At 45.9% G+C, this 24,940-nt stretch overlaps 1 protein-coding gene across 8 annotated transcripts in view; it reads right to left on the bottom strand.

The window, feature by feature from the left end:
* Positions 1-24,940, bottom strand: part of mideasb (mitotic deacetylase associated SANT domain protein b) — an 87,083-nt gene that overhangs the window by 13,357 nt on the left and 48,786 nt on the right. For all 8 annotated transcript variants that reach the window (XM_043698399.1, XM_043698398.1, XM_043698400.1 and 5 more), the window contains 6 exons: positions 18,859-19,161; positions 10,227-10,566; positions 8,885-8,951; positions 3,634-3,776; positions 2,449-2,552; positions 320-395 (listed from right to left, as the gene is read on the bottom strand). In XM_043698399.1, the coding sequence (XP_043554334.1) occupies positions 320-395; positions 2,449-2,552; positions 3,634-3,776; positions 8,885-8,951; positions 10,227-10,566; positions 18,859-19,161 (1,033 nt within the window). The remainder of the gene's footprint in view (positions 1-319; positions 396-2,448; positions 2,553-3,633; positions 3,777-8,884; positions 8,952-10,226; positions 10,567-18,858; positions 19,162-24,940) is intronic.

The raw sequence follows: 24,940 nt of genomic DNA, 5'->3' as shown, positions 1-24,940 counted from the left end.
GACTTGTTGGGCCGAAGGGCCTGTTTCCACACTGTAAGTAATCTAATCTAATCTAACCTACACATGCCTGAACACTATGGGCAATTTTCCATGGCCAATTCACCTAACCTGCATATCTTTGGAGGAAACTGGAGGAAACCCACACAGACACGGGGAGAATGTGCAAACTCCACACAGACAGTCGCCCAAGGCTGGAATCAAACCCTGGCGCTGTGAGGCAGCAGTGCTAACCACTGAGCCACCGTGCCGCCCAACTTCAGACAAGTGCGAAAACAAATGGATGGAGAGTCAGGAGGCAAGGATGAAAGCTGCCACTTACCTGCATAATGGTAACTGAGTAGTGCCTTACTCCTGCCCCGGGGAGTCTTTTTAATAAGAAGCATATTCAAGGCTGACTGTTGGAACAAGCAAAACAACATGAGCTGCACAAATAGATAAGAACACGTACACATATCTAATATATATATTGTTGTGCAGAGGACGGGGCTAGACTTCAAGAGGACTGGTGGAATGAGCAGGCATGTGGCTGATGTGATTTAATACAGAGAAGAGTGAAATGAGACATATAGGGAGGCAGAATGTGGAAGGCACAACTCTAAAGCAGGTGCAGAAGCAGAGAGATCTGGGCGTCCAACTACACAAAAACATCGAAGGTGGTAGGACAGGTTTCGAAAGCACAGCTTCACAGACAAACATGGAATACACGAGCGAGGAAGTTACTTTGCATCTCTATAAAAGAAAAATTGGTTAACATGGCCTCAGCTGAGGGATAATTTAGGAAAGATGCGAAAGCTCTGGGAGAGGACTCCGAGAGGATTTAAAGAATGATTGTGAAGATGAGGGAATTCAATCATATGGATTAAATTGCAGGGACTGTACTTTTCAGGAATGGTTTAAAGGTGATTGGATAAAGGTGTGGAAGTGGGGGGGAGGAGAATGGGTTATGGAAAAAAAAGTTTTCCATTGTTAAAGTCAAGAACCACTGGAAGGGAAATGGTGAAGGGGAAGGAAGTTACAGGAGAATCCCATTGCCCAAGAGCTTGAGATTCAGCCAGGGCTCTCAACAGAACTTTAGTTACAGGGTGACCGCTGTTTCCACGGTTTCAGTTACCCACAGCCTGAACATATAAATTGGAACATTCCAGAACCAGGGACCTTCCAGGAAGCTACGTTCCCCATTTAAATGAATGAGTTTGCACCTATCCGCGGTTTTGGGCTTTCACAGTATGTCCTGGAATCTATCCCCCTGCGGAAGAAATAAAAATTTTGAAGGGCATTGGAGAGTGCAACTGGGCCGCACTTGTACTGGGTCTGCACTCACCCTCTGAGGAGCGTCCCACCCAGACCTACATCTCCTTCACCCTGGCCCTGTAACCCTGCATTTAGCATGGCTAATCCACATAACCTGCATAGTCCTGAACACTACGAGGCAATTTACCACGGCCAATCTACCTAAGCAGCTTTGGACTGTGGGAGGAAACTGGAACACCGGGGAATCCCATGCCAACATGGGGAGAATGTGCAAACTCCACACAGGCACAGTCACCTGAGGCTGGAATCAAATCCAGGCCCCTGGTGCTGTGAAGCAGCAATGCTAACCACAGAGCCACCATGCTTCCCTTTACATCTCATATGATAGGCCAAATGGTCCCATTCTTCAGTGTAACAATTCTGATATTCGATATATTCTACACACGCACATATTTTATGCATGTAAACACACATGCTTGCATGTGTACAAAGCATATGAATGGGAGGATAAGCCATGTGCAGATACAAATCTGCACTGTGTGTGTGTGTGTGTGTGTGTGTGTGTGTGTGTGTGTGTGTGTGAGAGAGAGAATGAGAGAGAGAGAATGAGAGAGAGAGAATGAGAGAGAGAGAATGAGAGAGAGAATGAGAGAGAGAATGAGAGAGAGAATGAGAGAGAGAATGAGAGAGAGAATGAGAGAGAGAATGAGAGAGAGAATGAGAGAGAGAATGAGAGAGAGAATGAGAGAGAGAATGAGAGAGAGAATGAGAGGAGAGCGCGCGAGAGAGAGAGCGCGCGAGAGAGAGAGCGCGCGAGAGAGAGAGCGCGCGAGAGAGAGAGAGCGCGCGAGAGAGAGAGAGCGCGCGAGAGAGAGAGAGCGCGCGAGAGAGAGAGAGCGCGCGAGAGAGAGAGAGCGCGCGAGAGAGAGAGAGCGCGCGAGAGAGAGAGAGCGCGCGAGAGAGAGAGAGCGCGCGAGAGAGAGAGAGCGCGCGAGAGAGAGAGAGCGCGCGAGAGAGAGAGAGCGCGCGAGAGAGAGAGAGCGCGCGAGAGAGAGAGAGCGCGTGAGAGCGCGAGAGAGAGCGAGAGAGAGCGCGAGAGAGAGCGCGAGAGAGAGCGCGAGAGAGAGCGCGAGAGAGAGCGCGAGAGAGAGCGCGAGAGATGTATAGATAACTTGAGAGAACTTCAGGATTGCTCACCAGTATGTTGCCCTTCGACTCATGGAGACAGTGTAAGGTGAGCTCCTGGTTTGTACCACCTCCTGGTAAAATGCTGGAACAGGCCAGTGTCATCAGGTCATCCACTGCAGGGGGAGAAACCAAACAAGCATCAAGTCTGGAGAACAATGGATTTTAAAACTGATATGAGGATTTAAAAACTAACACGTTGCCAGGCTGTGTGTTCAGTGTGGGTCAGCGAGCTAAGGGGTGGCGAGGGAATGGGACGTGCTGTGCGTCAGGAGCTCACTGCTATTACCACCCAGGCCTCATCTCACATTTAGCAAATTGCCTACTGCTGGCTAGCATCATCCCCAGAATACAAACTTAACTGGCTCACAGCACAAGGAGCACAGCAATTCTTGTGCAGCAGAGCATTGAAACACAGAACCAGTATAGATACTGTCTGTCAGTGAGGCAACGCAGGATAGGATTCATACAAACTGAGCATCAGACAGAAATTAAAATCTTGTTTACTCTGATTAATTCTAATCAAACTCAGGAAATTGAACTTTTGTTTTGCAAAGTCTCTCTTATCTATAGCGAGTGGAACTCATAACTGAAACGACATCAATGTCTTCCAGTAATAATGGGGTTATTCCTTCAGCAAAACAGGTAGTTGCATCATGTAACTCAGGGCTGTCAAAATGGGGCTTGGGACCCCAAGGGAGGTTTTTTTTTTAAGATTAGATTTCCTACAGTGTGGCCCAGCACCTCCACAATGATCCTCCGAAGGGTAACCCACCCAGACCCATTTCCTTCTGACTGATGCACCTAGCACTACAGGCAATTTAGCATGGCCAATCCACCTGACCTGCACATCTTTGGACTGTGGGAACAACTGGAACACCCGGAGGAAACCCACGCAGACACAGGGAGAATGTGCAAACTCCACACAGACAGTCACCCGAGGCTGGAATCGAACCCAGGTCCCTGGTACTGTGAGGCAGCAGTGCTAACTACTGAGCTGGCCCCATGAATCGTGGTGGGAAAACGCCTGGGAAGCACCGATGTAAGTGATGTGCGACAAATCAATTCCAGTTATTTATGGCAGAGCAGGCAATAGGGCGTCTGGGTGACTGACAGAGCAACCCTCTCCGTTCTGGCTATCACCGTCTTCAGCCATTTGTATTAAAAGCCTAGTTTCTTTGTAAAACATATTCTCACCTTTCTGCTGGTTAAGCAGAGTCATTTTGTGACCCTCCCACGGTTTGAAGACCAGATCGGCGTGGCTGGCATCTGCCGCTGCCAAAGACCAATCACGTAGACCAGGTATTTCAGCTTGGAACTGTGGGCCAATGTTAATCCGTCTGGGGGTGGGTGGGGGGTGGGGGGGGGGAACAGAACGTGACAGTAAAAATCTCTAAAAAGAGCAGTACCTCCTTCCTTCCATCAACAACAGTGTACTCTGGCCAAACACTAAAAGGTAGCAACTCCTGAAAATTAGCGCCTCATAATGATTTTTCTTTTTAGCTTTTGACTTTTAACTGCTGAGTTTGTATGAAAGAAAGTTAAATCCCACTGATACTTGGAGAAGGAAGGCATATTCTCGACCCAGCTACTTTCCACAGCAAGAAGAATTGGCCGTTTTGCCATTCCATGACATCATAGAGTCACACGGCTCGGAAACAGACGCCTTCGGCCAATCCAGTTTCCTAAACTGAACAAATCCCATTTGCTAACATTTGGCCCATCTCCCGCGAAGACTTTCCTATCTATGTATCTGCTCAGATGTCATCTCAATGCTGTAATTGTACCAATCTCCACCCCTTGCTCTGGCAGCTCATTCCATACAGCCTCTGTGTGAAAAGGTTGACCCTCAGGTCCCTTTTAAGTCTTTCCCCTCTCACCTTAAACCTATGCTCTCTGGTTTTGGACTCCTCTACCCTGGGGAAAGGACTCTGCCTGTTCACCTTATCTACGCCCCTCATGATTTTATAAACCTCTATAAGGCCAACCCTCAGACTCCTACACTCCAGAGAAAGTCGTCTCAACCCATCTTGCCTTTCCTTATAATTCAAACCCTCCAGTCTTGATAAGACCTTTGTAAACCTTTCCAGTTTAATAACATCCTTCCAATAAGCAGGGTGACCAGAGTTATACTCCAAATGTGAACATACCCATATCCCTTAATATCCTCACAAACAAAAACCCAACAATTTCAATCTGCAAAACTCAACTGACTGAGCCCTCAACATTTTGAGGCACAGGATTCCAAATTCCTTTGTGTTAAAAGCTGCTTCCCAATTCCAACTGGGCTGATTCTAAATTTTAAGACTGTGTCCCCACATGACCCTCAACATACTCCCTTTCCTCTGTACTGACCCCAAAATGTCCCGTCATAATTGTCAAGATTGATAGGCCATTGGTGATGGAAGGCACCATGGACTGCAAGTGTTACCCCCCTAATTCTCTCTCAACTCCTTCCAATTCTCGCGCTCTCTGATCCTCCCCTTCACAGTGCATTAACTTCCACACAACCCATTAACCTCTGGCAATTTAGTCATGTGGGGATATCAGGCTGAACAGAATCCAATCACAACCCCAACGTGTATTTCAACACAGGGAATGGAGAATGGGGAATGGAGGAGAATGGAGAATGGGGAATGGGGAACGGCCCTCTTGCCCCCACCCACAACACAGTCCACAACAACCCTGAAACAGTACTAAGGGCAGTTAGGAAGTTGGGCTCTCTCCTTCTAACTAGAGGGTACCTTGAGACAGTAGACATAACAGGTACTGTCCTAGAACAGAGAACATTCCAGCGCAGTACAGGCCCTCAATGTCGTGCTGACCTGTGGAACCAATCTGAAGCCTATCTTTCCTACACTATTCCATCTTTATCCATATATTTATCCAAGAACCATTTAAATGCCCTTAAGGTTTGTGAGTCTACTACTGTTGCAGGGAGGCCATTACACGCCCCTACCACTCTCTGACATCTGCTAGCTATCACCATCCGAGGAAAAAGACTCTCACTGTCCACCCTAACTAATCCTCTGATCATCCTGTATGTCTCTTTTAAGTCACCTCAACTTTCTTCTCTCTAACGAAAACAGCCTCAAGTCCCTCAGCCTTTCCTCATAAGACCTTCCCTCCATACCAGGTAACATCCTAGTAAATCTCCTCTGCACCTTTCCAAAGCTTCCACATCCTTCCTATAATGCGGTGACCAGAACTGGACACAATACTCCAAGTGCGGCCACACCAGCTGCAGCATGACCTCATGACTCCAAAACTCAATCCTTCTACCAATAAAAGCTAACATTCCATATGCCTTCTTAACAACCCTATCAACCTGGATGGCAACTCTCAGGGATCTATGTACATGGACACCGAGATCTCTCTGCTCATCCACACTACCAAGAATCTTATGAAGAATCCAATACTCTGTATTCCTGTTGCTCCTTCCAAAGTGAAACACCTCACACTTTTGCCACCTCTCAGCCCAGCTCTGCAGCTTACCTATGTCCCTCTGTAACCTGTAACATCCTTCAGCACTATCCACAACTCCACCGACCTTAGTGTCACCTGCAAATTTACTAATCCAAATTTCTATGCCCTCATCCAGATCATTTATAAAAACGACAAACAGCAGTAGCCCCAAAATAGATCCTTGCGGCACACCGCTAGTAACTGAACCCTAGGCTGAACTTTCCCATCAACCACCACCCTCTGTCTTCTTTCAGCTAGCCAATTTCTGATCCAAACCGTTAAATCACCCTCAATCCCATGCCCATGTATTTTATGTAATAATCTACTGTGGGGAACCTTATCAAGTGCCTTACTGAAATCTTTATACAACAAATCAACTGCTTTACCCTCATCCACCTGTTTGAATTCTTTGAGAAGGTGACCAAACAGGTTGGTGAGGCACTACCTACCCTTCACAAAACTATGTTGACTATCCCTAATCAACTTATTCCTTTCTAGATGATTATAAATCCTCTCTCTTATAATCCTTTTCCAACACTTTACCCACAACCAAAGTACGGCTCACTGGTCTATAATTACCAGGGTTGTCTCTACTCCCCTTCTTGAACAAGGGGACAACATTTGCTGTCCTCCAGTCCTGCAGTTCCTTGTTGAATAGAACCACAATAAGTTGTTCCAGCACAGGAGGAGGCTATTGAGCTCATTGTGCTTGTGCTGGTCCTCTGCAGGAGTTTACCTAGAGCCGCTCTCCCCCCATCTTCTCCCCGTCATCTTGCACCTTCTTCCTTTTCACCTGATGATCCAATTCCCTCTCAAAGGCCTTGACCGAATTTGCTTCAGCTTGCGGTGTTCTTCCAGCCTCCCGCTTGTCTACTCTGGATTCCAGCACACACACAGGCTGCACGTTCCAGATCCCAACCAAAATTATTTTTTCCTTGGATTGCCACTGCCTCTTTTGTCAGCTAACGTCAATCTGTGACCTCGGTTCTCAATCTTTCTATCAATAGGAACGGTCTCTCTCGCTAATGATTTTGAATACCTCCAGCAAATCCCCTCCCAGTCTTCTCTTCTCCAATGTGAAAAGACCCTCTCATCTATCCACATACCTGAGGTTCCTCATTCTATCCACATACTGGAGGTTCCTCATTCTTGGAAGCATTCTCCTGAATTATTTCTTCATATTTCTTCTAATACCTTCATATCCTTCTTATAGTGTGGCACCCAGAACTGGATGCAATACTCCAGTTGAGGCTGAACCAGTGTCAAAGACAAGTTTAATATAACTTCCTTACTTTTGTACTCTGACGCCTCTATTAATAAAGTGCAGGATGCTGTTTGCTTTAAACGGTCTCTCAATTTGTCCCGCCACCTTCAGTGAGCATTTATATGGGCAGGTCTCTCATCTCCTGCATCCACTTCCAAGTTGCACCCTTAATGTTTATAATTTCTCGATATGCTCTTCTTAATGAATAACGTTACAAATCTCTGCACTGAATCTCACTTGCCAGTTGTCTGTCCTTTCCACTAATGTGTTGGTATTGCTTTAATGTTCTGAACTATCTTCCTCACAGTTCGCAATACATCCAGGTTTTGCATACTCTGCAGATTTTGAACTTGACCACCCAGTTCAAGGTCATCAATACAAATCAGGAAGAGCGAGGGATTTAACATTAACTCTGGGGAATTCCACAATAAACCTTTCTCCACAGCCTGTTTCTTACCACTTAGCCAATTCTGAATCCATTTTGCTACCACCTCTTTTATTCCCGGAGCCTTGACTTTCCTTACTCTGTGGTGTGGCACTGTATCAAACATCTTCTCAAATTCCACGGACATTATAATCCCTACAGTGTGAAAACAGGCCCTTCGGTCCAACAAGTCCACACCTACCCTCCAAAGGGTAACTCACCCAGACTCATTTCCCTACATTTACCCCTGACTAATGCACCTAACACTATGGGGCAATTTAGCACGGCCAATTCACCTGAGCTGCACACCTTTGGACTGTGGGAGGAAACCGGAGCACCCGGAGGAAACCCACGCAGACACGGGGAGAACGTGCAAACTCCACACAGACAGTCGCCCGAGGCTGGAATCGAACCGGGTCCCGGGCGCTGTGAGGCAGTGGTGCTAACCACTGAGCCATCATGCCACCTGTTGACATTACCCTTATCAACTCTGTTACCCTCATTAAAAAATTCAACCAAGTTAATTAAACATGACTTATCCATAACAAATCTATGCTGGTGTTCTGTAACTTACCTGTAGTTGCCTAAGTGACAATTAATTTTGTCCTTGGTAATCTAAATTAGCTCAGTTATCAGTTTCTGAAGCTTTCCCTCCACTGAGGGTAAATGGAATGGGCTGTAGTGCCGGGTTTGTCTTTACACCTTTTATTTTGAACGTATGTAGCATTGGTGCAGTCCTCTGGCACAGCCCACATCTAAACGGGACCAGAAGATTATGGCTCATTTCTCTGCAATTTCCATTCTCACTTTCCTCAGCATCTTTGGACACATTTCATGAGGTCCTGGTACCTTATCAACTGCCTATCCAATATCAACATCTATTTTAACCCCTTTAAATTCACAAATCATTTCCTCTTCCACCATGACCTTGGTAGACAGATGTAAAGTATTAATTTAAGATCTCAGCTATGCCCTGCCTCCATGCGTAGATCCCCTTTCTGTCCCTACTTGACCCACTGGTCCTTTTATAACCCTCTCACTAACACTGACACTGTTCTAAATGTCATTGGATTCTGTTTTATGTCAGCTGCCAGTCTCTTTTCATAATCTCTCTTTACTTCTTTGATTCCCTGTTTTGTTTTGATTTCTAATTTCCAGATGTATTATCTGCCTAATAACTGTTACAAACACATTTGCTTTGTGCTTTCCAGTCATGTACTGTCCCACTTTTCAACAAGAAACCAGTACGTATATAAACAGAAAACCAGAAACCGTAACGCTTTGCAGTTACTTACGGTTCGATGCTTGCTGGAGTGACTTCACTCATGAGGGAGAGAACCGGAGGAGGAGTATCAACACTGTCTAGAGTAGAGAAAATTTTTACAAATTGTCACAACCACATAAAAGACCTAGAGCAAAAACCCATAGTCTACATATACTCCACCTTACATAGACCATGCTTGGCCTTGCATTTATATACTGCAAATAACAAGAACAAAATATGCCAATATGCTTCACGAAGAACATAAATTAAAACGTGGTCACAAGACTTTGAGGTTTCTGCAGTCCTTCAATTCTGGTCTTTTCCACTACTTTTCAATCTCCTTCACTCCTGTACTGAGATCTGAAATTCTGGATTTCCATCTGGCAACCTCTCAACTTCTCCCAGATGCTTGAAGAATCTGTGCCAAAACTATCACTTTGACCAAATTTCTGTCCATCCTTCCTAAGGAAGTGGCTCAGTGTACAATTTAGTTTGACAATGCTCCTTGGAATATGTAACTACTTCATATACACTTTAAGTGAACATTAAGGACGGCATGATGGCTCAGTGTTTAGCACTGCTGCCTCACAGCACCAGGGACCTGGGTTCAAATCCTGCCTCGAGTGACTGTGTGGAGTTTGCACATTCTCTGCGTGGGTTTCCTCCGGGTGCTCCGGTTTCCTTCCACAGTCCAAAGATGTGCAGGTTAGGTGAATTGATCAGGCTAAATTGCCCAGAGTGTTCAGGGATCTACAGATTAGGTGCATTAGTCAGGGGTAAATGTAGAGTAATAGGGTAGGGGGATGGGTGTGAATGGATATTCTTTGGAGGGTCAGTGTGGACTTGTTGGGCCAATGGCCTGTTTCCACACTATTGGAACTATTGGAGGGTGGGGAGAATAGAGCAAGAGTTTTTTTTGTGTGGGTGGGGGGGAATGAAGGAGTGAGTGAGAGAGCAGAAAGCAACAGGGTAAGAGATGGGAAGGAATAAAAAGGAGAGAGAGAGAGAGAGAGAACGAGAGACAGAGACAGACAGAGACAAACAGAGAAGAAATCAATGGGATAAGAGATGGTAAGGAAGAAGGAGGAATAAGAGAAGGGGAGAGAGAGAGACATACTTTGCAAATTCTTTTTTTTTGTAATCCAAATCTCTCCCTACACATAATTTAGTTTCAGATGGACACAAATCTAAAATAATAACCTCCCTGCTAGGTATGGTGTTTGATAGGAAACGCCCATACTGCCACATGATGCATTCCTGAAATCTCAGTGCTCAGTGACAGGTAGGTACCACTGTTTCTGAAATGGAAGGTCCAACATGCTGAGCATTTCCCCGCAGTACGGTACTGCAGAGTCAGTGGACAAAGAACTCACTTGATTGGCTTAAGCAGGCTTTCGGCGTTGACCTTGGCGTGACCGGCTGAGACGAGGCACTTGAAGACGACAGGAAGGCATTGAAGTAGAGTCCCGAGCCCTCCCGCATGGGACTGAGGATAGGTGGGGGGGTGTAGGGCGGAGGTTGGAAGTTCTTGTCCATGGGATGGTCAAGCAGTCTGACGGGCGAGCGCAGGTTGCTCTGATAGAGGGTGCCAGGTGGGTATGTGATGACAGAGACATGGTTGAGGGGTTTGGGTGGAATGAATAGAGGTTCTGGTCTTGGCCGCCGCTTCAGTTTTGCGGTCAGGTTCACGTGGCCTCTGGAGCTCGCGTTCTCCTGCAAAGACAGGCATCACATTTCGTTCAGATCCGACAAACCGTACGGTGGAACCTGTAAATTCTCAAACCCCTCGGGACTGCCAGCACCAGCTATCCTTACCTTCAGAGTGATCCCAAATATCGTGACAGGTTCTCAGGGAAATGGAGAGGTCTTTACCCAGCATCCGCAGCAACAGAGAAACCACTGAGTCAAGGAGACCAGCACGTCTTCATTCCCAGAGATGGGCACTTTCTCTGCCGCTGTGAATACTGGGGTAAAGAGCTTGCCATTCCACAAGAGAAGTTCCTTTCCTAAAAACCTGCTGCCACCATAAGCTGATCTCATGAGAACAAAGGATGTGAGGGAACAAATGTGACTTACATAGGAATATTTCAGATAAGCCATCTTGCATCAGATTATGATTTGTACTTTAAATATTGACATAGAATTACAGCCCAGAAGCAGCCCATTTGACATAACCAGCCAAGGCCAGTGTTTCAGTTCCACGGGACCTTCCTCCTTTCTTTTCTCAGTTAAATCTCCCACAATAATCCGGTATTCCTTTTCCCTCTTTTGCTCGTCTAGTTTCTTCTTAAATGCATCCATACTATTTTCTAACTTCCTGCCTCTCTCTGAATTAACAAAGACTGTGGAGACAATACAGTAGGAACCTTCATCCAAGTAAATACATGCTGTAAATTGTTTAGGCTCCAGCAGGTTTTGAGAAGATTTCTTGGCTCAGGTTGCGATTCTGGCTGTAAGTTTGCCCTCTGAGCTGGAAGGTTCGTTTACAGACGTTTTGTCACCACACTAGGTGGCATCATCCAGCGATGCGCCAGTGTTACTGACCCACTCTCAATTTGTGTTTAGGCTTCCTTAGGTTGGTGATGTCATTTCCTGTGGTGGTGTCATTTCTGGTTCTTTTTCTCAGAGGGTGGTAAACGGGATCCAAGTCGATGTGTTTATTGAAGGAGTTCTGGTTGGAATGCCATGCTTCTAGGAATTCTCGTCCCTGTTTGGCTTGTCCTAGGATGGGGGCGTTGTCCCAGTCGAAGTGGTGTCCTTCCTCATCTGTCTGTAAGGATAGTAGTGATAGTGGAGCAGGAATAACGATGTTTCGGGAAAAAGCCCTTCATCAGGAATCCTGATGAAGGGCTTTTGTCGGAAACGTCGATTTTCCTGCTCCTCGGATGCTGCCTGACTTGCTGCGCTTTTCCAGCGCCACTCTAATCTTGTCTCTAATCTCCGGCATTTGCAGAACCCACTTCTGCCCACTAGTGAGAGTGGGTCATATCTTTTTGTGGCTAGTTGGTGTTCATTTATCTTGGTGGCTAGTTTTCTGCTGTTTGTCCAATGTAGTGTTTGTTACAGTGCTTGCAAAGTATTTTGTGAATAACATTCGTTTTGCTTGTTGTCTCTATAGGGTCTTTTACGCTTCAGTTCTGTTTGCACTAGTTACAGCTTGTCAATTAGAAAATGATCTATTTATCCTAATCCTCCATTTCCTGTTAGTTAGCCAATCCCCTCTCAATGCTAAACATATCACCTCCAATACCAACAGCTGTTGTCTTGTGCAGTAACTTAACATGACACCCTACCAAGGGTCTTTTCGAAATTCAAATACTCAACATCTACAAGTTTCCCTGTATCCATGCAGCTTGTTACATCTTTAAAAGAATTCTAAAACAATTAACAAACATAATTTTGTTTTCACAAAACTGTGCTGACACCGCCTCACTATATTAGAGCTATCTGAATGAATTGATGCTGTCCCCTCAATAATGGATTCTAGTATATTCCCAATGACAGATACTAAGCTAACTGGCCAAGAAGTCCCTGCTTTTTTGTCTCCTCCTTTCTTGAATAGAAGCGTTACTTTTTTAAAAACAATGTGTTTTCAGGATATGGGTGTCACCATTTGGGCTGACATTTACGTCCATCAAAAATGGCACAGAGAAAGTGGTGGTCAGCTGCCTTCTTAAACCACTCCAGCTCTGACAGTGTAATGCTGTTAAAGAGGGAGCTCCAGGATTTTGACCCAATGGCATTGAAGGAACAACGATAGAATTGCAGGTCAGGATGGTGCGTGGCTCAGAGAGGAACTTGCAGGCGATGACGGTGCTATGCATCTGCTGCTCATGTAGTGTTGGAGGTTGAAGATTTCAACAATGCCGTTGAAGGAGTTTGGTGAGTTAGTGCCGTCTGGTACACTCTGCTACTGCTATGCATTGATGGCGGAGGGAGTGAATGTTAAGGTGTTACACTGGGTGCCAATCAATAGGTTCCTTTGTCCTGGATGATTGTTGTTGGAGCTTCACTCATTCAGGCAAGTATTCCATCACATCCATCTTCCTTGAGTTACAGATGCTCACAGTGGTTGCCTTAACTCACATTGGTGTCCACTAGCTCCCACATGTTACAGCCACAACACATCACTTGCTCTGTAACTGTAATTATTTAATGAATCAGGTTCATTTATTAATTTATAAATAACACTCAACGATTGATTGTTGTTTACTCAATTAAGATATAAATTGAATATCTTGCCACTGCAAATAGACACCATTGCTGCATTATAGAGACAAAGTCCCCGCCCTCTGAGATGGTCTCGTAAACCAGCTCATGTCCCAGTTCAAGGAAGTGTCCTACCATCACCATCTGGGGACGGGCAACAACCCTCCTCTTTCCCAGTGATAACCACATGAACTGCTGAAAAAACACAAGGATGATAATTTGAGTGGGCCATTCTCACTCCATTTCAGTGAGTATTTACTTGTTCCCCTTTTGTTGACCAAATTGTACAAGGTCAGTGCACCAGTATTTTCTGAAGAGGCGACCTGACTCTTCAAACAGTTCATCCAAAAACGGAAACACTTGAGTGACATCAATCGAACCATTAAAAAGTTTAAGGTGATGGCTTCAATGAGGGGAATAAAGACACAGTGGGTAAATTTGCAATCGACACAAAAAGGTAGGAAAGTACATTGTGAAGCTGACATAATCAAGAAGTAAAAGCAGAAAACGTTGGGGGAAACACAACTAGTCCGAAGAACTCATATCAGACTCAAAACCTTAACTCTGTTTCTCTCTCCACAGATTCTGCCAGACCTGCTGAGTTTTTCCAGCATTCTCTATAAGAGGTAGGAGCAGGAGCAGGCCGTCCAGCCCTTCGAGCCTGCTCCACCACCCAGTAAGATCGTGGCTGATCTTTACATGGACTCAGCTCCACTTACCCACCCTCCCACCTTATTCCTTTATTTTTCGAAAACGTATCTATCTTAGCTTTAAAAGCGATTACTGAAATAGCATCAACTCCTTCCCAAGGCAAGGAATTCCACAGATTAACAACCCTCTGGGTGAAGCAGTTACTTCTCAGTTCAGTCCGAACTTTGCTCCCTCTAATCTTGAGGCTATGCCCTCTTGTCCTAGTCTCACCTGCCAGTGTAAGCGTCCTCTCTACGTCTATCTTACCTATTCCCTTCATAATTTTATATGTTTCTGTAAGATCCCCCCCCAATCTTCTGAATTCCAATGAATATAATCCCAATCTATTCAGTCTCTCCTCATACGTCAATCCCCTCAACTCTGGAATCAATCTAGTGAACCTCCTCTGCACCCCCTCCAGTGCCAGTACATCCTTTCTCAAGTAAGGAGACCAAAACTGCACTCCAGGTGTGGCCTCACCAGCACCTTGTACAGCTGTAACATAACCTCCCTGCGCTTAAACTCAATCCCTTTCGCAATGAAGGACAAAATTCCATTTGCCTTCCTAAGTACTTGTTGTACCTGCACACCAACCTTCTGTGATTCACAAGGACACCCAGATCCCTCTGCATAGCAGCATGCTGCAACCTTTTACCAATCAAGTAATAATCCTTTTACTGTTACTCCGACCTAAATGACTTCATATTGATGTTTGTTTCAGATCTCCAGTACTTTGATTTTGACATAATAAAGTTGCAGATGGATAAAGTGAGTGGACTAAAATCAGGCAGATGGTGTATAATGTGGGAAAATATAAAGTTGTTCACTTTGGCAGGAACATAAATGATCTGGAAGAGGGCACTGTTGGTATGATCAGCAAGTTTGCAGATGACACGAAGATTGGTGGGGTAGCAAAAAGCATACGGAACTGTCAAAGAATACAGCAGGATATAGATAGACTGGAGAGTTGGGCAGAAAAGTGGCAGATGGAGTTCAATCCAGACAAATGTGAGGTGATGGATTTAGGCAAGTCTAATTCTAGAGTGAGTTATACAATGAATGGAAGAGCCTTGGGAAAAGTTGATGGGCAAAGAGATCTGGGAGTGCAGGACCATTGTATCCTGAAGGTTGCTTCACAGGTGATAGAGTGGTCAAGAAGGCATATAGTACGCTTGCCTTCATTGGACGGGGTATTGAGTATAAGAGCTGGCAAGTCATGTTAAAATTGTACAAGACATTGGTTCGGCCACATTTAGAATACGGTGTACAGTTCTGGTTGTCACATTACCAAAAGGATGTGGACGCTTTGGGGAGGGTGCAGAGAAGGTTTACGAGGACGTTGCCTGGTATGGAAGGCGCTAGCTATGAAGAGAGGTTGAGTAGGTTAGGTTTATTTTCATTAGAAAAAAGGAGATTGAGAGGGGACCTGATTGATGTTTATAAAATCATGAAGGGTATAGATAGGGTAGATAGAGATAAGCTTTTTCCCAGGGTGAAGGACTCAATAATGAGAGGTCACGCTTTCAAGGTGAGAGGTGGAAAGTTTAAGGGGCATACACATGACAAGTACTTCACACAGAGTGGTGGGCGTTTGGAACGTGTTGCCAGCAGAGGTGGTAGAGGCATGCATGGTAGATTAATTTAAGATGCATCTGGATAAATGCATGAGTAAGTGGGGAGCAGAGGGTTACAAATGCTTAGGAATTGACCGACAGGTTTAGACAGTACATTTGGATCGGCTCAGGCTTGGAGGGCCGAAGGGCCTGTTCCTGGGCTGTAAATTTTCTTTGTTCTTCGTAAGAATAAAAGAGAGTAGAACTGAAGCAGACAGTAATTGTAGAATTCAGAACACAAAATAATCTAGAGAGATAGCATGAGCCACAAAATGTTGGAATGCAGGTACACAAGTGGTTAACAAGGCCAATGCATTGCTATAGCTTTTGAGATTTATTTGTGGGTTTATGGGCATCACTGACTGGGTTAGAATTTATTGCCCATTCCTTGTTGGTCTTGAGAGGGTGGGAGCGAGCTGCCTTCTTGAACTGCTGCAGTCCATGTGCTGTAGATATACCCATAATGCCCTGAGGGATGGAGCAGTATATTTCCAAGTCAGGATGGTGAGTAATTGAATATATATACACAAAGAGGTTATGCTTCTGTTGTACAAATCTTGGCGCGACCACATCTTGAATACTGTGTGCAGTTTTTAATCTCTTATTTAGGAAAGAATGTAAATGTTTTGGAGATGATTCAAAGGAAGTTTATTAAACTCATACGAGGACTGAGTGGTTTGTCTCATCAGGAAAGGTTGGACAGACTGGGCTTCTTTCCCGTGGAGTTTAGAAGAATGAGGGGTGATCTAACTGACATCGATAAGATCCCGAATAGTTTCAACAAGGTGGATGTGGAAACAATGTGGGTCAGCTCAAAACTAAGGGACAAGGTTTTAAAATTAGGACTTGCCCTTTCAGCGCAGAGATGAGGGATTTTTGTTCACTCAGAGGGCTGTGCAACTTTGGAACCCCGTAACACAGGAAGTGGAGTAATTGATCATTTTCATGCCAGAGTTTGATAGATTGCCTTGCCTGACAAGAATCAAAAGGTTACTGGGAGCGTAGGATTCAGAACATGTTGCGGCTGTACAGGACATTGGTTAGGCCACTGTTGGAATATTGCATGCAATTCTGGACCCTCCAACCGCAGGGGATGAACTTGGACTTCACCAGTTTCTTCATCCCCCCTCCCCCCACCTTGTCTCAGCCGGCTCCTTCCAGCCCGGCACCGCCTTCCTGACCTGCAGTCTTCTTCTTGACCTCTCCGCCTCCACCCTACTCCGACCTATCACCCTCACCTTGACCTCTTTCCACCTATCACATTTCCAACTCCCCTCCTCCAAGTCCCTCCTCCCTACCTTTTATCTTCTCCTGCTGAACACTCTCTGCTCATTCCTGAAGAAGGGCCTGTGCCCGAAACGTCGAATCTCCTGTTCCCTGGATGCTGCCTGACCTGCTGTGCTGTTCCAGCAATAAAGTTTCAACTTTGGTCTCCTTCCTATCAAGTTTCTCAACATCTTTCCGAAAGGGTTCAGAAAAGATTTACAAGGATGTTGCCAGGGTTGGAGGATTTGAGCTACAGGGAGAGGCTGAACAGGTTGGGGCTGTTTTCCCTTGAGTGTTGGAGACTGAGGGGTGACCTTATAGAGGTTTATAAAATTATGAGGGGCATGGATAGGATAAATAGACAAAGTCTTTTCCCTGGAATCTGGGCGTCCAGAACTAGAGGGCATAGGTTTACGGTGAGAGGGGAAATATATAAAAGAGACCTAAGGGGCAACTTTTTCACACAGAGGGTGGTACGTGTATGGAATGAGCTGCCAGAGGAAGTGGTGGAGGCTGGTACAGTTACAACATTTAAGAGGCATTTGGATGGGTATATGAATAGGAAGGGTTTGGAGGGATATGGGCCGGGTGCTGGCAGGTGGGACTCGATTGGGTTGGGATATCTGGTCGGCATGGACGGGTTGGGCCGAAGGGTCTGTTTCCGAGCTGTAAATCTCGGTGACTCTAGGACTCTATAAGACCAGCCATAATCTTACTGAATAACAGAGCAGTCTTAAAGGGCTGAGTGGCCTACTCCTGCTCTGAGTTAATGTATGCGTGTCAGATCAAAAACTTACAGGAAGAGGTTTGCCCAAGTGAATCTTCAAACATTTGTTCACCTCCCTAAATCACCCGAGTCTGCCCCTGGTTCAGTCCATCTACTGCTGAGACCATCATCCACGCCTTTGTTGCCTTTAAGATCAACTGTTCCTATGCTCCTCCAGCTGGCCTCCTTATCTTGCACCTTTCCTAAACTGGAGGTCATCCAGAATTTTGCTGCCTATCCCTTAACCTGCACCATGACCTGTTCCCATCAGCCTTTATCCTCGCTGATCTACACTGGCTCCCATTCTAACAAAGCCTCAGCACTGGGGTCTTTCACCTCATATTCAAGTCGCTCCACTTATGTTCCCCACATCCATAAGGCAGCTCTCGCCCTTAGTCATCAGCGCGTCCCTAATTTAAATCACTCTGCTATTGGGAGAGACACATTCAATTGCTAACCTTTGGAAATCCCTCACTAACCTGCTCCACCTTACTCTCCTCTTTTTACTTAAACACACACTCACACACATCTCTTCACCCATTCTAACATCCTCTATGCCAAAAGTCACCTGGATAATCGCTGGTGGACGTCTAGCTAACAGCGAGGGTGATACCTATCAACTGCAATAGGACATGGACTAACAAAAGGCAGGCTAAGAACAAGCTGGAGAGGGGCAGATAGAATTTTATCTGGAGAACGGACAAAGTGTATTTCGGCAGAACAGACAGCGCGAGGGCAATATAAACTTAACAACACAGTTCGAAAGAATATGAAGAGACAAGGAGCCTGGGGGCTGCACATCCACTGATCTTCAAGGGCCACACGGAGATAGTGGTTCGCACAGTGTACGAGACCTCGGGGCTTCGCAAAGCGAGTATAAAGGGAGGGAGGTTTATAAAGCTCTGGCTAGCTCACAGCTAGAGCAATATGTCCAGTTCGCATCACCCCATCGTAGAGAAATGGTATGGGATCCTGACAAGCCGCAGAGGAGGAGAGTTACCAGGATGGATCCAGGAACGGGGATTTCACCACTGGACTGGATCGGAGAAGCGGAGTTTGTTCTCCTTGAAACAAAAGGAGATTGAGGGGAGAATCGGCTGAAGTGCAGGAGATCGGGACTGGCTGAGGCAAAGGAAAGCAACGTTTGGACTTGACGGTAATAGAAGAAGGGGACAAAGACTTATAAAGCTTTGGGCAAAAGATAGAGAATATGGCAAATACTAATAAACTAAAACTCACTGCTTATGTAAGTGGGGACAACCCCTGACTTTTAAAGGAAATCAAGTGAGCAGTTGAGACAGTGAGTGACAGGGATTGAGCAGGAGGGACGGGACTGATTGGATTGACCCTACAGGGAGCTGTCATGAACCCGTAAGCCATAACCACTCTAAGACTCTGCAGGTTTCCCAGATCAAACAGATTACATATATAAAAGTACACAATGTTAGAACAGCGTGTTACCTGGGCCAAGTGTTCTGTTCCGGACCCTTTACTCAGTCTCCGTCTGCGGGTGGGTAATAGAGATGGATTGAGCTCGGACAGATCCCGCTCGTTTGCAGAGTTCCTCGGGGACTCCCCATCCTCTTTCTTGTCGGTGCTGGTTGAAACAGGGTCCAGCTTTCGGACTGGCACGGATACTGGTATTACCAGTGGCTGCAGACAGCTGTCATCGACCTGACTTCGGGAACATGCAGACCCCGCAAGGACCTTTGGGTGGCCAGCTACCACACTCTGCCTTTCTTCTTGCGAGTCACTCTCTCCAGTCTGCACAGAGTTGTGTGGGGGGGGGGGAGGGGGGGGGAGAAAGAAAAACAACATTTCATTTTCACCTTCTCCTCTCCCCAACAGGTACAGTCACACACAGGTCTATGCCAGGGCTTATGTGCGTGCTGATGTCGTCCCAAGTTAGTTTTTAGGTACAGGAAGTGATCAAGGTGGCCAGTGGAATGCTATCCTCTATTATAAGAAGAACTGAATATAAAAATAAGGAAGTAAAAATTCCATCAGCTAGAGGAATCTGTGGAATTCATTGCCTCAGAAGGCTGGGGAAGCCAGGTCATTGAGTGTAGTTGAAACGGAGATAGATAAGTTCATGATTGTCAAGGGGATCAAAAGGTTACGGGGAGGAAGTGGGAAAATGGGATTGAAAGACCTATCGGCGAGGATTGAATGGTGGAGCAGATTTGATGGGCTGAACAGCCTAATTTCTGCTCCTATGTCTTATGGTCTTATGTTATAATACAGGGCATCGCTGAGACCACATCTCAAATTCTTTGTACAATTTTGGCCTCTTTATTTAAGGAAGGGCATAATTGCATTGGAAGGGACCCGGGTTCAATTCCCACCTCAGGTGACTGTCTGTGTGGAGTTTGCACGTTCTCTCTGTGTCTGCGTGGGTTTGCTCTGGTTTTCTCCCACAGTCCAACAATGTGCAGGTCAGGTGAATTAGCCATGCTAAGTTGCCCGTAGTGTTAGGTGCATTAGTCAGGGGTAAATGTAGGGGAAAAGGTCTGGGTGGGTTGCTCTTCGGAGGGTCGGTGGGGACTTGTTGGGCCGAAGGGCCTGTTTCCATACTGTAGGTAATCTAATCTAATTATTTAAAAATTAGGGCTCACCCTTTTAGGAGTGAGATGAAACAAGTTTTTTCCTCAGGGGGCTGAGAGACTCTGGGTCTCTCTGTCTCAGAAGGCAGTGGATGCAAGGTCATCAAATATTTTTAAAGGCAGAGGTTAGATAGACCGGGGAATTCAGGGCTATTGGGGATAAATATAAAATTCAGGGCATATCAGCCACATTCATTTTGAATGGTAAAACAGACATGACGGACCGAATGGAGTATCAGAGTTGAGAGGTCATGTTCATCGAGTCAGAGAGTCCTACAGCATGGAGACAGGCCCTTTGACCCAAACTGGTCCATGCCGACCAAAATGTCCATTCACATTTACCCCATTTCCCTGCACTTGGCCCATGTCTTTCTAATCCTTTCCTATCCATGTATTTGTCCCAATGCCTTTTAAATGTTGTTAATGCACCCGCCTCAACCACTTCCACTGGCAGCTCATTCTATATGCGTACATCCCTCTGTGTAAAAAATTTGCCCCTCAGGTTCCCTTTTATTCTTTCCCCTCTAACCTTAAACTGATGCCCTCTAGTCCTTGATTCCCCAACCCTGGGGTAAAGACTGAGTGCATTCACCCTATCCATGCCTCTCATGATCTTATACACAACTATAAGATCACCCCTCAGTCTCCTATGCTCTAAAGAAGAAATAAAAAGCTTGTCCAACCTCTCCCTATAGCTCAGACCTCGAGTCTTGGCAACACCCTTGTAATGTTCTTCTGCACTCTTTCCAGTTTCATAACACCCTTCCGATAGCAAGGTGACCAAAACTGAACACAACACTCCAATGAACACAATGTTGCAGCTGTACAGGACATTGGTTAGGTCACTTTTGGAATATTGTGTGCAATTCTGGTCTCCCTCTCTTCGGAAAGATGTTGTGAAATCTGAAAAAGATTCAGAAAAGATTTATGAGGATGTTGAGGGTTGGAGGTCTGGGAGAGGCTGAATAGGCTGGAGCTATTTTCCCTGGAGCATCATGGTGGGGGGGGGGGGTTGGCATGCAGTTAGACCTTACAGAGGTTGATAAAACTATGGGAGGCATGTTTAGGGTCAAAAGGCAAGGACTTTTCCCCAGGGTAGGGTAGTCCAAAACTAGAGGGCATAGGTTTAAGGAGAGAGGGGAAAGACATTAAAGAGACCTAAGGGGCAACTTTTTCACGCAGAGGGTGGCGCATGTATGGAATGTGCTGCCAGAGGAAGTGGTGGAGGCTGGTATAATTACAATATTAAAAGGCATCTGGATGGGTATATGAATAGCAAGGGTTTGGAGGGATATGGGCCACGTACTAGCAAATGGAACTAGATTAGGTTAGGATATCTGGTCATAATGGACAAGAGGAAGTGGTGGAGGCTGGTATAATTACAATATTAAAAGGCATCTGGATGGGTATATGAATAGCAAGGGTTTGGAGGGATATGGAGGAGAAAGTGAGGTCTGCAGACGCTGGAGATCAAAGCTGAAACTTTATTGCTGGAACAGCACAGCAGGTCAGGCAGCATCTAGGGAACAGAAGATTCGACGTTTCGGGCACATGCCCTTCTTCAGGAATGGAATGGAGGGATATGGGCCAAGTACTGGCAAATGGAACTAGATTAGGTTAGGATATCTGGTCATAATGGACAAGTTGGATTGAAGGGTCTGTTTCCATGCTGTATATCTCTATGGCTGTATGGTCTACTTCTGCTCCTAATCTCCTCCGGCTTGACTTCCTATTAGCAAACATTATACTTTTTCCCTCATCTGTTTATCCAGCTTTCCCTGAAATGAATCCCCTCTGCTATTTACCTCAGACATACTAGGATAACAAGTTCCACATTCTAACTTAAAAACAGAAAGCACTGGAGACACTCAGCAGGTCTGGCAGCATCCATGGAGAGAGAAACAGGGTTAACGTTGAGGTCATGATGACCCTTCTTTGGAATAGAAGAGATGATAAAAATACGATGGATTTTATACTATCAAAGTTGGGTGGATGAAGAACAGGAAGAACAAAAGGGAAAGTCTGGAATAGGGCAGGAGGGAGAGAGAATTTAATTAACAAAGATGTCCTGAATTAAAATGTGAAGGGAGTGGTGGAAGATATCAGTGAAGAGACAAAGGTGTGTGTCTAATGCAAGTGGGAATGACAGAATGATGAATAGCTTGGTTTGAAAACTAAAACATGATAAACATGGCAAAGAGAAACAAAATCAAAATGGAGGACCGAGTTTACGGACTGATGTTGTGGAATGCCCAGCCCAGCACCAAGTCCTGCAAGTTTAAGGATGCCACTTAGACGCATACAGATGTACAGCACGGAAACAGACCCTTCAACCCAACCCGTCCATGCCGACCAGATATCCCAACCCAATCTAGTCCCATTTGCCAGCACCCGGCCCATATCCCTCCAAACCCTTCCTATTCATATACCCATCCAGATGCCTTTTAAATGTTGCAGTTGTACCAGCCTCCACTACTTCCTCAGGCAGCTCATTCCACACGTGTACCACCCTCTGTGTGAAAATGTTGCCCATTAGGTCCCTTTTATATCTTTCCCCTCTCACCCTAAACCTATGCCCCTCTAGTTCTGGACTCCCCCACCCCAGGGAAAAGACTCTATCCACGCTCATGATTTTATAAACCTCTATAACGTCACCCCTCAGCCTCTAATGCTCTAGGGAAAACAGCCCTAGTGGCATGGTGGCTCAGTGATTAGCACTGCTGCTTCACAGCACCAGGATCCCTGGTTCAATTCCAGCCTTGGGCGTCTGTCTGGGTGAAATTTGCACATTCTCCCCGTGTCCGCGTGGGTTTCCTCCCACAGTCCAAAGATGTGCAGGTCAGGTGAATCGGCCATGCTGAATTGCCCCTTAGTGTTAGGTGCATTAGCCGGAGGGAAATGGGTCTGGGCGGGTTACTCTTCGGAGGGTCGGTGTGGACTGGTTGGGCTGTTTCCACACTTTAGGGAATCTAATCTAATCTATTCAGCCTCTCCCTGTAGCTCAAATCCTCCAACCCTGGTAACATCCTTGTAAATCTTTTCTGAACCCTTTCAAGTTTCACAACATCCTTCCGATAGGAAGATTAGAATTGCACACAATATTCCAACAGTGGCCTAACCAATGTCCTGTACAGCCACAACATGACCTCCCAACTCCTGTACTCAATACTCTGACCAACAAATGAAAGCATACCAAACACCTTCTTCATTATCCTATCCACCTGCGACTCTACTTTCAAGGAGCTATGATCCTGCACTTTACAGAACATCTCCACTGAGTGTGCTAGCATGACCCTGACCATCTTCCCCACCATCCCCCCCCAAAACCTGCAGCCTGGTATCAGCCAAAACATGTGACCCGGTACACTTGGCTGAACAATAACAAATCTGAGCCCAGGAAACCACACAAGTCAAAACGTCAATCTGACAACAATGCCAAAAGAAAGGAGTCTGTCTATCTAACACATCCCAGAGCTTCTGTGTTGGCAGGACTGTGCAGTACCTATTAATAGTGAATGAACTGGAGGAGGTGGTTTTCATTTTAAAAAGCAGGGAGTTACTGTGATCTGAAAGAGTGGCAGGAACAGGTTCAGTAGTAATTTTCGAAAGGCAGTTGAATAAACATTGAGAGAGAGAGAGAGAGCTGGAACATTTTCGGGTAAAGTGTTGCGGATGAGGGAACCACTTCCAAAGAGCCAGTTGGAAGATAACTGGCCTCCTCCTACTCTGCATGTAAGAAGTGTCTGTACATCATATGATCGACAACAGAACTTTGGGGATGATGTGACCCTTGCATTTTAAACCCTCAAAGTAATTTGCTTTTCGTCACTGCAGTTCAAAAAAGGAATCACAAAGTTCAGTTGCTGGAGGCAACTGAGGTCATGAGGTCACATATTTGGGCAATTGCTTTACCCGAAACACTATGCGGGTAGTGTCTCCCACCCATCCTCCTCTGACCAAAAAGAAAGTTCTGTGTGTTGGTTGGTAAGGTGACGAGTGTTTTCTTTCATGTTTCATTTTTTTCAGCGGTCTCTTTGGGAATCTAGAATAGGGGGAATGGAGGTTAGGGCAGTTGAATGTTCGTCCTGCAGAATGTGGGAGGTAAGGGTCACCACCTGTGTCCCTGCTGACTGCATCTGTGGGAGGCGCACCCAACTCCAGCTCCTCGAAAACTGTGTTAGGGAGCTGGAGCTGGATGAACTTCGGATCATTGGGGAGGCAGAGGGGGTTATTGCGAGGAGTTACAGGGAGGTAGTTACTCCACAATCACATGAAGAAGGTAGGTGGGTTACTGTCAGTAGCGGGAAAGGGAACTGGTAGGCAGTGCAGGGATCCCCTGTGGCCGTTCCCCTCAACAACAAGTACACCGTTTTAGATACTTTTGGGGGGGGACAACTTACCATCGGGTAAGCAATGGGGCACAAGTCTCTGGCACAGAGTCTGTCCCTGCTGCTCAGAAGGGAAGGAGGAAGTGGAGCAGAGCTTTAGTCATTGGGAATTCCATAGTTAGGGGGGCAAAGACAGGAAGTTCCGTGGGAAAGAGAGAGACTCACGATTGGTGTGTTGCCTCCTAGATGTCCGGGTTCATGATGTCTTGGATCTTGTTTTGGGGACACTTGGGGAGGATGGGGAACAGCCCCATGTCGTGGACCATATAGGCACCAATGATATAAGTAGGAAGAAAGGTGGGGATCTATGGCAGAAATCCAGGGAGTTAGGGTGGAAAAAGTTTGTGCGAAGATTTGTAGCTCGGGTGCTCATAGTTGTGGTTCTGTTCGCCGAGCTGGAAGTTTTTGTTGCAAACGTTTCGTCCCCTGGCTAGGCGACATCATCAGTGCTTGGGAGCCTCCTGCGAAGCGCTTCTTTGATGTTTCCTCCTTAGAATGCACACTCAGGAACAATGGACTGACAGAAGAGACACAACAAACAGTGAGACAAAC

This window comes from Chiloscyllium plagiosum, chromosome 10 (assembly GCF_004010195.1).
Source record: "Chiloscyllium plagiosum isolate BGI_BamShark_2017 chromosome 10, ASM401019v2, whole genome shotgun sequence".
Classification (NCBI taxonomy): Eukaryota; Metazoa; Chordata; class Chondrichthyes; order Orectolobiformes; family Hemiscylliidae; genus Chiloscyllium; species Chiloscyllium plagiosum.
The sequence above is the reverse complement of the archived record's forward strand: the minus strand, read 5'-3'. Positions and strand labels throughout refer to the sequence as shown.